This window comes from Myxine glutinosa, chromosome 5, assembly GCF_964187855.1.
Source record: "Myxine glutinosa chromosome 5, kmMyxGlut1.1, whole genome shotgun sequence".
Classification (NCBI taxonomy): domain Eukaryota; kingdom Metazoa; phylum Chordata; class Myxini; order Myxiniformes; family Myxinidae; genus Myxine; species Myxine glutinosa.
The window spans coordinates 74223274-74240274 of record NC_136265.1 but is presented as its reverse complement, the minus strand read 5'-3'; the positions used below and the strand labels follow the sequence as shown (position 1 = coordinate 74240274).

General features: G+C 40.2%; 1 protein-coding gene across 2 annotated transcripts in view; it reads left to right on the top strand.

Annotated features, from left to right (window-relative positions):
* LOC137427431 (uncharacterized) overlaps nt 1-15899 on the top strand; it is a 110056-nt gene extending 94157 nt beyond the window's left edge. For both annotated transcript variants that reach the window (XM_078778214.1, XM_078778213.1), the window contains exon 5: nt 12937-15899. In XM_078778214.1, the coding sequence (XP_078634340.1) occupies nt 12937-14492 (1556 nt within the window). In that variant the 3' untranslated portion in view covers nt 14493-15899. The remainder of the gene's footprint in view (nt 1-12936) is intronic.
* Nucleotides 15900-17001: the final 1102 nt, after the last annotated feature.

The window sequence follows — 17001 nt, the reverse complement described above, 5'->3', positions numbered from 1 at the left end:
CTCCAAAGGTACTGACTAGCCAAGATGTGATTCCCCATGTGTCTTTAAAGTAATTATGCAATTTTGCCCCTTCGTTCTTGATTTTTTTTGTCAAATCAGTAATACGTTCAGAGTTGTCTGGAATATAGGTACAGCATTCTGAGCCAATGATGGCACAAGTTCCACCTTTTTCAGCAAGCAACAAGTCTAAAACCATTCTATTTTACATAACAACGGTCCTCATTGCTACCATTTCAGCATTCACTTCCACTTCAACTTCAGCAGTTTCATTGGCAAGCCGTTCTATGCTAGATGCCAATCCTATCAACTTCTGTCCTAATCTAATTGTCCCATACTGGGGAATAAGTAGCGACCCAGCCCAATCTATTGAGACGGCTCTACGTCCTCTTACATTTAACCACCCCAGAGCCTGTTTTCCCACACACTGGATCAAGCAAATCATTTTAAAAACATAGAATTAACACATTATAACTGACAATGTAATCAATATCCCGATTATGTCCAACCTTATAACAATTTACATTGGTTCACAAGTTCCCCTAGAACATTTGAAAGATTATATTTCATTATATTTGCACAATCATGTGGTCCTCTCACCAGAAGGTGAGAAGGAAATCGATCTTACTGTAATTTTTAAATAATTAGTCTTCTTTCATCAACCTTACTTTCATATTTTACTTCCAAAATGTCTCGTGTAATTCACAGGTGCTCAACCAAGCAAAATCTTTTTTCCCAAATCGAATCAAAGCAAGAATCCAAAATTAACCATTTATCTATTCTTATCATAATTATCACAGATCTCCTTCGTATCAATCTTCCAACAAAAATTAAAAATGTCTGAAACATAATTATATGATTATATGATTCATATTACTTTCAGCACATAATTCCTTGAAATCATCATTACAGATTCATATTACTTTCAGCACATAATTCCTTGAAATCATCATTACCTCTCCTTTTTTTCCTTTATTTTATAACAAATAAACAAAAAAATTATAATAATAATACAATGGGCCTCAATTTTCCCATCCTTAACAATTTTCTTTCACATTATTTTCATTATCTCACATTCTTTATTTTACAAATCTGTTGCCAAGATCTGTATTTTCCTCCTCTCCTTTTTATTAATATCAACCATTTTCTCTCGCCATGGAATAGTCCGTTATTCATATAAATGATCGTAAGAGTTCTGTAAAACATCTTTATTTTTTAAAACTTAGCCAATTATTTTAAACATGTTTTCCCCCAAAAAAATAACAAGTCACATTCTTTGTATATTGTCAACATTGTTCATCGTTTTAGTATCATGCAGAACTAAATTTTTATAAACCATCAACTTGTAGATGCATTTATTTATATCCCATTAACCCAAGAACTCTCAATTGCTTGGTTTCTTTTATATCCATATTTCTTTTCAAAATGTTCCTAACATACACATTAATCCCATTAGACCTCAAATAACCTACAATCCGAAAAATAAATTTGTGACATTTCAACAATGATTACAATATCATTGTACTTCTCATCCGTAACAGTTCATTCAAAGGACAGATAGTAGCTATGGAACAGGTGCATGTATATGTAACAGGTGCATGCCCCCAGGGCACCGTTTCCTTCCCTTTTCATCCACCTTATAAAATATCAGCACCATTCATTAAAAATACTATAAATATCACATAATTCCACTCTTCCTTCAGTGAGGCCAGTTTTCCATCCGGTTCAAGATTTACATTTCATTCCATTAATTTGGAGCATTAATTCCATTAATTTATCATGACTTGTGATAAACATTGATCATTTGAACACAAATTGAACAAATTTAATCAAACAAAACACTTCCATTAACTTGACATTCTTTTCACAGCACAAAGTTCACTTGAACATCCTTTTACTTTTATCATTTTTACAAGAAAAATAACCTAGTTTTATCATCAAATTTTACAATTTTCGTATTTCCACTTTAACTAGTGAATACAAATGACACCTGTATTTAGATGTCCCAAGTTATCAAAAAATGTATGGTGTTGGTGCACGTAACAGCTACGTAACAGCTACGTAACAGCACGTCCAATAGTTCATACATTTTGTGTTTTTCCTCCCTTTTTAAAGATTTACCACTACATCTCGTTTATATCCTTAATTATAACACAACATCATAACATATCTATTGTAATAAAACGTGCAGTACTAATGATTGACCATTTTCATAACCCTTTGTTTTGTAAGGTCCATGCCATCACTAGATCGTAATTTTAACCATGCTTCTTCACTTGTAACCCAAATATTTTCCATTCACTAAATAAAATGAATTTTATTACTTTTCTCATTATTCAAAGTTTACAAAATGTCCCAAATCTGTTTATTATTTTATACTGTCGTTACATTAAACCATATATATGTTCATATCTTAAACCAATCGGAAAATTGTCAATTTACCCCTAATATATGTCTGTACCCACTTATGTCTGTATATTTTTTACAAAATCCAACTTTCATTAAACTGAAAAATGCTTTGGTAGACCCATGCAAGATCCCTTACAAATTTTGAAAACTTTCCAAAGACATTACTTCCATTTCCTTTGAAATTTGTGACCACAAACCTTTCGTACTTACACAACATCATAATAATACGTAGTCTTTATCAATTTTGCCAATTTTCTGTACTATTATTTTCCCATATCAGGGTAGGTGTCATTTTTTAAAGTCTGCTCATCAATATTCACCTATTAATTTTCAGAACCACACACAATGTTAACATTTAGACCAACGTTTTTGCCCCACAATATATTATTCAGTGTTTTCCCATCTGGTCTATCATTATTAACATTTCCAGCTCCCATTTACCTTCCCTGGTCCATTCTCCCCAAAATTTTACCCCAAGATTAATAGCAGATATTTTCATATGCCAGATAACAACAACAACAACATGCCTTTTAAGGCCATTTTTCCCTGCTAGAGCGGGGTTAGCCTTGCGGTCCCCATGACAATCTTCTCCATTTTGCCCTATTTTCTGCATCTTTCCTTGTTAACCCCCTTGCCCGCATTTCTTCTTCCACCATCTTTAGTCAAGTCTTTCTCGGTCTTCCCCGTCCGTCCTCTACTTCCATCTACATTCATTTCCATCACTCTTCTCAACCAGTCGCTTTCATCCTTCCTCAATGCATGACCAAACCATCTCAACCTGTTCCTCTTCACAGCATCAATCATAGGCTCTATTCCCATCATCTTTTGCAATTCATCATTTGTCTTACTCTCTCTCAACGATACTCCGCACATCCACCGAACCAATCACATTTCCACCCTTTCCAGCCTTTGTTGCACACACACACACCCTCCCACATGCAGCTTACACCTTTCCCTTCAGCTTCATCCTTTGACTTCCATGTGAGAGTCATGTTATCATTCAATTTCATGCGACTTTCATAGCGTCCCATTAACTGGTAAATCAATTGTTCCGAAAATTGTCTTTCAGTTCTATTCCCCATGATGCCCCCCCCCCCCTAAACACATGTGTTCGTTCAATACAGGGTCTTTTAATTTTAATTTTTCAGAATTTCCAATTCAAATTTATTCTCTTCCTTCCTATGAAATCTTTCTGAGAATTTTATGGAAAGTCACTTATTTTTCCCAAATTTACTGTAAGTTCTCCAACGATCATGTCCGACCTTGAACATTCCACGAATCCTGCAACAAATTTTCTCATACACACTCACATTAGATCCATTTCACATATCTGTTCAGTGTTCATGAAATTTCATAAATTATCACACAAGTAATTATCACATTGTAATGACCTCTAAACATTCCTAAACCAATAAGCTAGCCTGGCGATGCCAAATACCCCACACTTCTGTCATCTTAGAAGTCGCTGTTTGCTTTAGACAAATATTTATCGAAGCCTTCAGACAAACTATTAGCAATATTATTCCTAGGATTCAAATTATTAGGATTATTATCAAATATTTATCAAAATATTAGGATTATCATCAAACCAATGAATGACTCAATTTTTAATGACTGTACATCCAAACCTAGATATTTTGAGTTCCCTAACTTTAATACCTCAAATTTTCCATTCCTTCCCTCTCTGATCCTTAGATGTAGGGATGGCTTCTTTTTAGGATCATGTTGCATAGAGCATTATTTTCCCAAACAGTGTGAACATTAAACTACACCATTACCTCTGACATCCCACAATTAACCTTAGCTTTCCCATGATGTCGCGATATGACCTTATAATCCCATAAAACTCTTAGTTGCTTTAACATCCAATTGAAAATTCTCATTTAATAGCAATTCTATTAATTCCTACCATAATTGAAATAAACAACGTCAGAACGTCAACAAAGATATGCAACATCTTGGTTGGTCAACATCTTTACACTCATTTTGCTTGTCTGCCTACTTTTGTTTCCTAGTAACACCTAGTTTCCTTGTAACCTCTACCTATGATTTAATAACACTTTCCACAGTTAGACCCATCAAATTTTTTCCAATAATCGTCAATTTATTCATCTTCATCCGTTTTTCAACAAAATTACATGTGAAAAATGGAGATTTCATCAGTACTTGAAGGTGTAAAAATTTGACTTTGAAATTTAAATCAACAAGCATTCTGAGATGTGCCGAAACTATCAACAACTATTCTGCCATATTTTGCCTGAATTATGTCCGTAAGTCTTCAGATATATTTTTCTAGGTAATTACTGTCACACCAACACCGAAAATATAATTTCATCTCACAGCAATTTTATATTAAAATTAATAGTATGTCATTTCTCTTGAAACAATCCAGCCATAAATATTATTTGGAAGTCTTTTTCTGTCAGAACACAATTTCTCTGCCGTCAAAGGTTAAAGTTTGGCCTCGGTGACTCCTCAGCTAATTGTCACTTTTTCTTGACAAAAACAAATATCTTTTATATTTATCCTATTAAAATCCCATTACAATCCCATAGCTTGTCACCCTTTGCATTGTTGAAAGCAATTAATTCCATAACTCAATTTTACCTTACATCCTTACATCCTTACATCCTTACATTACACCCACTTTTGTCCACAAAATTTTTAGAAGTGAAACAAAATTTGTCTGTACTTTGTCTCATAGAATCCACAGTACCAACATCGCAACCTCCCATCTGTCTACACCTTGTCACAACTCCAATTCATTCTTCAAGTCACAACCCAGAGTGACTTGAGAACTATACCCAGAGTTCTATACTATACCCAGTTTCAGAGTAAATAATTATATATATTTTTCATTATTTTACCATTTAACTTGTTCAAAGAATGTTAATTTCGCAAAATCGAATCAACCACAACCCTCGCCATTAATATCTATTGTAAGCGTGCCACATCAATAAGTATCACTTTTTCTATGAGCCTCGACCAGAGGGTGGTTGTTACTCACAAACACTCGTCGCTATTTCTCTGAGCTCATGAAATGGCCAAGGTCTGTACACAAGCTCTCTTTGCCCTCCTTGAACCCCTGGTACTTGTCTCATTTGGGAAATTAGTAATTTGGGATGGTCGTTCCGAAATCCCTTATTTGGTGACACTCTTTGAGAGGCTGGTGGCATTGGGGGAACCGGCCCACCACTTCGCAAATGATAGGCTTGGGAACCCTGCTGAGGGGCAGAGTCAACGTGGTATACCTGCTGTACACTTATAGCACCTGCTGGGGTAGTACCTGAATCATTCATCTGTCCTATGTCCCCACTTCGCATGGTTGCAGATGGCACCTCATTAGGGGAGCCTGCAGCAGCAGCTCCTTCACCTGGCCAAGATGACACCACCTGTACTCGATCTGCCTTAGATACACTAGGTGACGCAACAGGTGGAACAGGTGCATGAGATATCACAGCAGGTGCAGGTATGCCAACAGGTGGAACAGGTATACTAGATGTCACAACAGGTGTATGTATGCCAAGCACACCTTCACCACCAGGTACCTATCCTTGACTCCCTACTTGCTCATAGGTAGGAGATCGTCGTCTGCCATACAAAGGTGACGACATTGGGTGGTTTGCCATTGCCTTTCCACAAAGTGCTTAATTATTCTTTCATTAAACGTGAAGCATGTCTCAAAAGCTTAGTGATGGACATGGACAAAATTTGGTAGACAGATTTTGGTGCTCAACAAAGATAATTGGAACAGCCCTTAAATTAACTCCAAGCAGATCAATCTTTTTTATTTTGAAGCTTAATGGCAGACAAATCTTTCATATCTAAATGTTTTATTTTTTCCCAAATTCATTATATCTATATACTTTTCACCTTTCAATTAAAAATATATATACCAACCAAATCTGTTTTCCTGAGCCTGGACCTGCATTGTTGAATCCACCTGTTCCTCAAGGCACATAAAACATGCAGGGATTTACAAGAACAACATCGTATCTCTCCCATTTCACAAATTATGTACGCAATTGTTTTAGCCTGTTCATTAAATTCCCATCATTTGTCATGCAATAATCCTAGATATTTGATATTGAACAAAAGGTCCCCATGCAAATCACACAGAAAGGCTTGCATCTTTAACATTGATCATGAATCGGGACATTTCTGAATCGTCACTCAGAATGTCTGCCAGATCAAAAATACTCGCCCATTTCTGTGAGTGATGTCACTTATTTGCATCCTTTTGTCATAAATACATTCATTCATATGAAGGTCAGCTTCAACCACCATTCGAGTGAATGTTAGTTGTCAGCCTGTCTGTAAAACACCAACAAAGCATTTTACATTCACACCCAAGGTACAAGCAGCCTAATTTTAACAGGTGCACCTGTCTACTTGACCAAATTTCACGCACACCTGCAAAAACAATATTTTCACCCATATCTCTGACACACCATTGCAAAGCACACTCTGCCACACACCAATACTCACTCTTGATACTTCAAGACATGCACACTATCACTTGAGCTCATGACAAAATACAGGGCACTCTTGATACTTCAAGACATGCACACAACAACGAACAACTGTTTACCACGACTTAAGTGAGTGAAGGCAGTTGGAACCACCGCTACGATGCGGACACCCGTGTTAACCTGTCAAAATCTAATTTTGACCAAACACATGCAACATTATCACCACTTTTTCTGCAGAAGAGTGAGTGATTGTTCAGAACCACCGCTACATGCGGACATCCGTGTTTAACCTGTCAAATCTAGTGGCAACAAAACCACATTGACAAAACACTCCTGGGGTATTTCACGGGATCAACCGTCTGGTATACGCACTAACCAAATAACCAACCAAATAACCTGACCAACCAAATAACACCAACCAGATAACACACCACACTGCAAATGCAAGAACAGACAGACAGATGATACAAAATAGTTAACACAATACACCACTCTGTGACCATAATACTCGGGAATCAAAATCTGTGATTAGTTCGTTAGATGCATTACGAAGCGACAAGGGGAAGAGGAGAGTACAGTTTTGTGCTCAAGTCTTTGTTTTCCCAGGTCGTCCTAGAATTAGCAAGAAGTCACGGTCGCCATCTTGTTAGGGATATTTTCCTACAGTAGTATGTAATAGAGGAACCAAAAAAATTCAATGTCAAAAGAGAGTCACAAATTTTAATTCCCGAGGAGGACAACACTTTCTGTCTACAAGGAAATACACAGCAAGAACAATAACCTTAATCAAACCATATTACAACTCACAAATTACATTTCAAGATTCACAGAAGGTCCCAAGTGAAATCCTGGCACAGTAGGGATGCACAAAGAAATGCCACACCAAACACCAGCATTTCTAGAGTACAGTTAACATACAGTGTAAACATACAGAATCGACCAGCCAAGTAAAACATCCTAAGTACAGCAAACCAACATCTTACAGACCCAGTGCTAATCCTGGCTATTTGGTCATCCATTCTGATTTTTCAAAACATCAAGTGGGAGGAGCAAGTGGAGGGGGGAGGAGTGAAGAGAGGGGAGGAGAGCAATAGGATTGGTTGGGCAAAGTTTGGGTGGGAGGGAGCAAGTGTCGGGGTATGAGGGTGCCCCCCGCTGACAGCAGGTTTGCATTTCAAATTCTTTAATGCGGTTTTCTGCTTTTCCATTGTCTCCTGCAAAACACCTCGGAGCCCCCATCTCTCTAATCCCGTATGAAGACCAAGAACATCTGAAGGTCATTCTCAGCTAAGTGGATATATCTTTTACTCATTTTCGACACGACAAGAACAAAGACCACTTACTTTATTTCAAAGCACATTTTTTTAAACAATATTATCCTTAGCCATAAAATAATTACAGTGCCTTTATTATAAAACAATATCAAAATGATTTACCATTTTGTGGTTTTATCTGTAATTCATTTATTGTTTGATGCAAGGGTTATTATACCATATTGCTAATTAACACACGAATAACATGAGTTTTGATAAGTCATGTTAAAACTTCAAAATAGGCATGCAATTAAATAAGAAAAGTCCTTATATAATTAAAACAGTCACTCACTAGCTATGGCAATCCCATCCTTTTTCAATCTGCAAACTCATCTTTTCCCTCATAAGTCAAATCGTACTGTAATCCCACAAAATATTTTACTGAGAAGCAGAGAGCCAGAGAGAGCTAGCCTACATGGATTTTATACTTTATTATTTCCGAACCGTTGTTCAGTTTAGTTTTATTTTAAAACTCAATACTGCACGCAAGTTTTAGTTCTATACATAATGTTTCTCAAAACCGAGTTGTAACATTAAGTTGAGAATTGTTACGGGGTCCCCACCCCCACTCCCCCCCCCCTTACCCCTGGTCTCGGTGGACCTCCGGACCCCGAGAGGGTCCCCGGCAGAAAGATGTTTTTATCCCTCACTGGAACCAGCAAATGAAACAGTCGAGTCAAATAATGCAACCACACCCGGTTATAAGCAAACCATAATATATTATAAATCCCACACAAAGAGCCATACCGCAATGGGGCAAGCCATACATCAATGGGGCAATCACCCCTACTTTCAAAGCCTACGATAATATCCTTATCAAGTCGCTCAACCCCACACTCACGGCACCTCCCCCAATGTTTCTGCTCCACTCCAAGGCGAAGTCCCAATGTATCTGTGCGCTCCCGCGATTGGGGAGTCGAGGCCCGATGGCCAATTGGGGCGTCGACGAGCGAGACGACCCCGAGGTCACGTGCTCAGCCCCCAGCAACACAGCGGTGGAGAGGAACCTCACAAAGATTCGAGTCGAGGCGCGATGGCCAATTGGGGCATCGACGAGCGAGACGACCCCGAGGTCAAGTGCTCAGCCCCCAGCAACACAGCGGTGGAGAGGAACCTCACAAAGATTCACTCCGATGTACACGTTGCGGTTCAACCCGCGAGCCTCCGTAGAATTCGCACGTGCCCCTCTCTGGCACGGCCGTTCCCGGCAATTCACCAGGGAATAATGCCCAGCCGACACGACGAAAGCCTGTTCCCTGCAGGGTGCTCGCGTGGCCAGAATGGCGGGCGGCTTTCGCTCCAACCCGGGTTCTCAAGGTCTGGATCCTCCGGAACCTCGCTGAGAATACCCGGCGACACAGGCTCCCCGCACTCCGGCGATATTTCTTATCGACCGAACTCCCTTTTAAGGACGCAAGGTTCCCTCGCACTGTATGTCGAGCGCTCGGCCCGGAGCCTCCACCACCACGTCTTTTTTCCGATCTCCTCCCACCTCCCTTTTCTTCGCTCCACCTCTTCCGGTCTCGATCCGGATTTCCTTTAAACAACAACAATCCCAATACTTGGACCCACAATAATAATAACAACACTAGGAATGAGTGCCGAACCCGTAACAGAATGGACTTCGGAACTACCATCCCCCAGAAGTCACGTAGGCAAAAGTGGGAGGGGACACACCTTACAAATATTTACATCTAATTTATTAAAACAATGGTAGTTTGTTAAGACCGCGAGCTAAAACGATTCATCATAACGAGCATTTGTTTACCAAGCGCTTTGGCAAGTAAGCCTCGATAACCCAGCGAATCACTTCAAAGAGCCTCGGTAGACATTATGGCTCCAGTTGTATTATTTAATTATTAAAAGAAAACAATACCCTTTTCTCCAATTTGCTTATCTAACTCCATAAGACATACTTGATCTAACATCACATTATTTCCCAAAAACACATCCCATCTGTATTACATATTCCCCTGTTTGTAATAATGTTCCATCAGTCATTGATGACAATATGTGGTTCACCATTGCCTCCACTAAGAGTTTTTACTCTTCTCGAGCCACGATTCTGGTCAGTGCCGGAGACAACTTGCCAACTGCAGGGGATCCCAAATTTTTGGCTGGAAACCACAAAAGGACACTTGCAGACTAGGAAAGCAGGTTTGTGGCTCATAGAAATTACTTGCTTCATAAATTTACACTTCCACACAACGGTACCCGCCCTACCGGCGGGACTTCAATTGGGAGGCCCAAAATGAAACAGCAAAATATCAGAAATTGAAGGCTTCTTTTTTTTTTTTTACTATTTATATAAACATCTGTTAAATCATATCACATGCAAATCATCAAAATCTAAACAGTATTTGTAGAATTTCAATAAAAGGCACATCACTGTTCATATTGGTAAATATTATTCCATAGTGTTTGGAAAAACTGGAAAATTGGAAAATTGGGAAAAAATTGGAAAAACAATATTGCCTGTTTTAGTCCAGGGGGTCCCAGGATTACCCACCCAAAATTTCATTGCGATCAGTTCAGCCCTTTTTGCGGTACCTTGGGAACAGACAGACAGATAGACATTTGGTGAATTATAGTAAGATGGTGTGGCAGCCATATTGAATTGAAGGAAAATATGAAATAATTATATCTCTGAAACCATGAACCTATTGATGCTAAATTTTACAAATATCATCTAACACCATTGTTGCACATAGCTTGAAAATGATGATGTCGTCAGTCACGTGGTTTGGCAGCCATCTTGGATAGAAAACAAACCTTATCCGATCAACACGAAACTTCAAAAACGTGATCCCCGACACATACATATGCAGAGTGTACATTTTTCATGTCATATGTCACGTGGTTTGGCAGCCATATTAGCTTGAAAGCCGATATTTAAACATAAAATCCCTGTTCTGAAACCGCTTCACTGATCAATGTGAAACCTGTCCTGTCTGGTAAAAATGGGATACTTGAAAACAGCTGAAAGGATTTCCATAAAACCTGGTTATTTTTAGGACGGCGAACAAGGACATCTACCCATTGCAGGGACTACGCGGAGGCATATTGGCGACACAGTCACATTGCTCTAGTCCATTTATATTGGGGGAAAAGGCGTCTGTAGACTGTGAAATATTTTTTCCATACAATGTAGACTTCAAAATAACCCAACAAAAATATTGTTGCGGATCTGCCGCCGGCCTTCTCCCCTTACCAAGGGGGGATTAGTCCCCTTGTCTTGACTGACCTGGCGCGACCCGGGACCTATTACGTCCCTTCCGGACAGCGCTAAATAGGGTTTCAGGACCAAATTCGCTGTTACCTAAGTACTAGCGCTGCCCTGGAAGCGAGGAAATAATCCCCGCACGAACCATGTGTGTTGGTGATACGCCGAGCGGTTGCGTACACGTGATCCGCGCCGTTATTAATTACTAGACCCTGATTCAAGCGGTTCTATTCGTACCACGCTTGGTCAATGGCGAAATCACAATGACGATCGAATTGGAAAGAAAGGAAGAACAAATGGTTTAATTACTTTCACACGTATGCACAGTACAGGATGAAGAGACACAGAGCAGCTTATACAGTCGTATTCTTAATACCCAGGACAAACGGGCCCGTCTCACACACACTCACACGGGGATTGCTGATGGGCAGGTTGATGTTCACCAGCGCGTCCAGGGATGGCTCCCGTGCAGCTCTCTCCGGCCCCCGGCACGTCCCTTGGAGATGGAAGTAGGTGAAAGCCGGAGCTCGCCACGTGTCGTCTGAACGGAGCGGGTTATCACGGGGCGAATGGTAGGGAGCGGACTTTGGCGCAGCTGGCGGTTATTCACTTGCGGCTATGGCCGCGCTTACTCGCGTGGCTGGAAATGCACTATATGCGTTACCGGCACGTCTGGCTGCGCCCGCGTACTTGTACAGTTCAACGCCTCTTCTTCTCTCTCTCTCTGCACAAGTCCTCAAACAAATCCTTTATGAGCAGGTCCTTTTGCCACTGCCGTGTGCGCATGAGTCCTCTTATCAAGCTCCCTCTCTGCAAGTCCAAGTCCTTTGTAAGTCCTTTTGAGGGCTTTGCGCAGCGGGTTATATAGGCACGCCCCGCGAACCTTCTGGATCTCACCAGACGCGCTTCACCACGCCCTCTCACGCCATGCCGCTCGAGCTCTGATTGGCTGGTGGCTCTTACCGTCATCGCCCCTGCCGCTCCCGACCTCAACGCCGCCCCCACCTTTTTAGGCCGACCTCGTGTTATCTTGATTAGGGGACAGCCAAATGGGGCGCGGGATGGATTACGCCCATAGAGGTAGAATTGGAGGGTGGACGCAAAATGAATGGGGCCTACTCTCCTGTCTTTACACAACGCAGGTACTAAGAGGGGAAATGGCCTATTCTTACACATGCTAAGACATAACTATACTACAAATGGGCCTCGATGTTGCTCGTGTGACGAACTATGGGGGGCAAACCTTTAACCTTTAACCTTTAATGCCTTCAATGTGCCAATCTCCAAACCGCAGCAATATTAAATATATTCCTTTACCTATCAATGAATCTATCTTACTTTTCTATTGAATGTTTAGTATAACAGCTCCCAATGCCTTTTTATTTAGTTGTTCTGTGTATAATTGATGTATATAATTTCTTATCATATTCATTTTTCGAAACTCTTCTTTCTTAACGGCTAAACAGTTGTAATAATGTTTGAAATTTAATGTTTGAAATGTGTTTGAAATTTGTCTTTACAGAAAAACAAATGAAACTGGATTCTTGTTCAAAATATTCCCAGTTGTTCAACAAACAAGTTTTATTTTGTCACATGATACAGACAGTTAATCAAGAAACTGGTACATTTAGTAGCGTGTCTTGTAAATGTTGGACAGAGACCATCAATAATTTTCAAGGAAGTTGGAAACCAAGCAAGTGTTCTGTGTGTGACAAATCATTTACAACTTTATCATCTTTAAAACGACATCGAACAATGCACACGGGCGAGAAGCCGTTCAAGTGTTTTATTTGCAGCAAGGAGTTTGCACACTTATCAGATTTACACATTCATCAAAGAACACACACAGGTGAGCTGAAACCCGCAAATGGAGATGATAACCAACGTGAGAAGACTGAAAAGTGCTCTTTGTGTCCAAAAGCCTTTGCTCGATCATCATATTTAAAGGCACATCAAAAAACACACGCAGGAGAAAAGCCTTACAAATGTTCTTTGTGTCCTAAAGCCTTTGCTCAATCATCAGATTTCAGGATTCATGAAATAACACACACAGGAGAGAAGCCTTTCAAGTGCTCTGTTTGCAGCAAAGAGTTTACACGCTCATCACATTTAAGGGATCATCAACGAACACACACAGGAGAGAAGCCTTTCAAGTGCTCTGCATGCAGCAAAGAGTTTGCACGCTCATCACATTTAAGGGATCATCAACTAACACATACAGGAGAGATGCCTTACCATTGTTCTTTGTGTTCCAAAACGTTTATTCAATCAACACATTTCAGGAATCATCAAAAAATACACACAGGTGAGAAGCCTTACCAGTGTTCTTTGTGTCCCAAAACCTTTGCTCAATCATCACATTTAAAGGATCATCAAAAAATACACACGGGAGAGAAGCCTTACAAGTGCTCTGTATGCAGCAAAGAGTTTGCACGCTCATCACATTTAAGGGATCATCAACTAACACATGCAGGAGAGAAGCCTTACCATTGTTCTTTGTGTTCCAAAACCTTTATTCAATCAACACATTTCAGGAATCATCAAAAAATACACACAGGTGAGAAGCCCTGCAAGTGCTATTTGTGTCCTGCAGCCTTTGCTGATTCGACGAATTTAAAAAATCATCTCAGAATTCACACAGGAGAGAAGACGAACAAGTGTTCTGTGTGCCCGAAAGCCTTTCTTCATGCATCACATTTAAAAAATCATCTCAGAATACACACGGGAGAGAAGCCATACAAGTGCTCTATATGTCTTAAAGCCTTTATTCAATCATCACATTTAAAAAATCATGTCAGAATACACACAGGAGAGAAGCCACACAAGTGTTCTGTGTGCAGCAAGGCTTACACTTGTGTCTCAGAGTTAAACATTCATCGAAGAGTGCACACGGGAGAGAAACCTTTCAAATGTTCTGTATGCAACAAGGCCTTTGATCGTTCTTCAACTTTGTACGGACATCAAAGAAGACACACGAGAGATGAAAGTACAACAATACATGAACTAGAAAACGAAGCATCCTACAAATATGTCGGAATAGAAGAAGGTCCCCAGTTTAAAAAAAAAAAAGAAGCGTAAAATAATCAGCAAAGACTACCTACGCAGAGTAAGACTAATTCTGAAGTCATCCCTTTCTCCAATGAACAAAATCAAAGCTATAAACCAACTTGCCATACCGGTATTCCAGTATAGCTGTGCAATTATTGTAAAGTGGCCACAATCGGAGATCAACAACTTAGACGCCAAAACAAAATAACATCATGTAGACCATGATTCTTACAAAATCCACCGCTTCCCAAAATAAAAAAGTTGCCATGGATACATCAAATTGTCTATTTCATTAAGATTAAAATTGACGATCTTGATCAAAGTTCGGGTAAATCTGATTAAAATTGATGATTTTTCTGATGAAAATTGATGATTTTAGAAGTTTCACTTTGAGTTGACCTTCGACCTTTTGACTTTAAAAATAGTTGGTTTCCCAATTCAGTGAAGCATTCATTGTGCAAGTGCTCTTTAATTTTCAAATCGATTGGATGAAAAATTGATGATTTTTCAGATGAAAATTGATGATTTTGGAAGTTTGACCTTTGAGTTGACCTTTGACATTTTGACCTCCAAAATAGTTGGTTTCCCTATTTAGTGACTCAATATGCAAATGCTGATCAATTTTCAAGTCAATCGTATGAAAGATTGCAATTTTAGAAATATGACCTTTGACCTCAAGATCAATAGGCTTCTTCCTTATGGCCAACTCTACCATCTGGTGAAGTTTCGTGAAGATCGGTTTAAAATTGTGACCTATAGGTGATTGACAGACAGACAGACAAACCGAAAGACAGAATAACAAACTCAACCAACCAATATATTTGAAACATCTTCGATTTTGCAATTGACAAGTAAACATCTAACTATTCATAAGATATTCCACAAAAACCAATGCCTTCCGAGGTTTTACTTGCCGAGACGCGAAGGAGGAGGTGGTCTGATGGAGCTTCACGAAGTGCACAGAATATCGTGTGTCGGACAAGCGGAGTATGTGAAAAGCTAAACAGAATATGGAATGAGATTTGCACGTGAGCAAGAAAATAACAAATCGGAAAAGGTATCCTCAATCCATTTGGCAACAAACTTCCAAAAACAGGTGCAACTGCAGTATACAACACAGGAAAATTAAACTGAAACAAATGCAGTCCCAATGGTCTCAAAGAAGAAAAAGGAAAACTACAAAAAGAAATATCAGCAGATATACTCTGACAAATGGGAGAATGACAAACAAAGAGATCTCGTGAGATCTTGCCGGCGACGGCATGGTTTTTCAAAGCTGTGCACGTTCTCCACGTTTTCAAAGTTAAGTAATTGTTCACAATTGTATTTTTGTCAAAACTGTATTTATCTTTCGGTCTGTGTACCTATCGTGTGTCCCGAGGAAGATTCTCGGTGTTAACCTTTTCATACCTGAATTTAAAAAATCGTCGGTTATTTCGTACCGCGTTTTTTGTGGCGTCGTACCTTGTTTCCTACCTTGAGGCTTTGTTTCTCTCAGCGGTCGATTGTGGTCCATTTACTTTCGTTCTCAGCTTTTCCCAGTCTTTTCACCCCATACTTCCTTGTTTAAAATCTTAACTCAAAAAAAATAAAAAAACATTTCCTCCTTTGTTCTTATTCGTTCGTTTGTTCTTCGACCAGGTGTTTCACCCTCATTTCCCCAGATAGTTTTCACTGTTCAATATAAAATGTTTAAACTTTCCCCTGAAGAACTGTATTCTGTCGAATATTATAACACTTTTTTCTTCTTCTTCTTCTTCTTCTTCTTCTTTAAAAGGTTGCTTTGGACTTGCTCACCAGATCTATTCATTCCAAAAAAAAAATTCCATTTCTCACAGTTCCTCTTTCCTAAATTCCCTCAACTCACCTGCACACCACACCTCCCCCCCCCCCCCACCCCTCCAGCGTCCTTAAATGTATCTGACTCGAAGGTCACAAGAAACTCATTTTGCAATAAATGTTCCTTTCCCATTAATCGCACAACACTTTCTAAAATCCAAATCACCCCTCCCCTCCAAATCTTCCCCATCACCCATCCCTTTCAAATCTCCCCCCTTGCCCCTTCCCTCCTAAACTCCCCCCGCACCCCTCCCCTCCTAGACTCCCCCTCGCCGCTCTCCTCCTAAACTCTCCCCTCATCCCTCCCCTCCAAATCTCCCCCATCTCCCATCCCTTTCAAACCCCCCCCCCCTTTCCCCTTCCCTCCTAAACTCCCCCCACACCCCACCCCTCCGAGACTCTCCCTCGCTCCTCCCCTCCTCGACTCACCTCTCACCCCTCTTCCTCAAAGCGTCCTCCCCGCTTCTTCCCCCTTCCAATTCTCACCTCAATCTCCCCCAACCTTCTTCCTCGCTCTCCCCCCCCCCCCCCCCTCAAATAACACCTCACTGTGCCTCACCCAATCACCATCAAACTTTTTGTCCGCCCCATCCTTCCCTTTCTCCTACTCTGACACACTTTCAACAGCTCTCCCTACGTCTTCCTCCTCTTCCACATCTTACCCTACTCCTCCCCCCCCCCCCCCCCCCCCCGTTCTGTA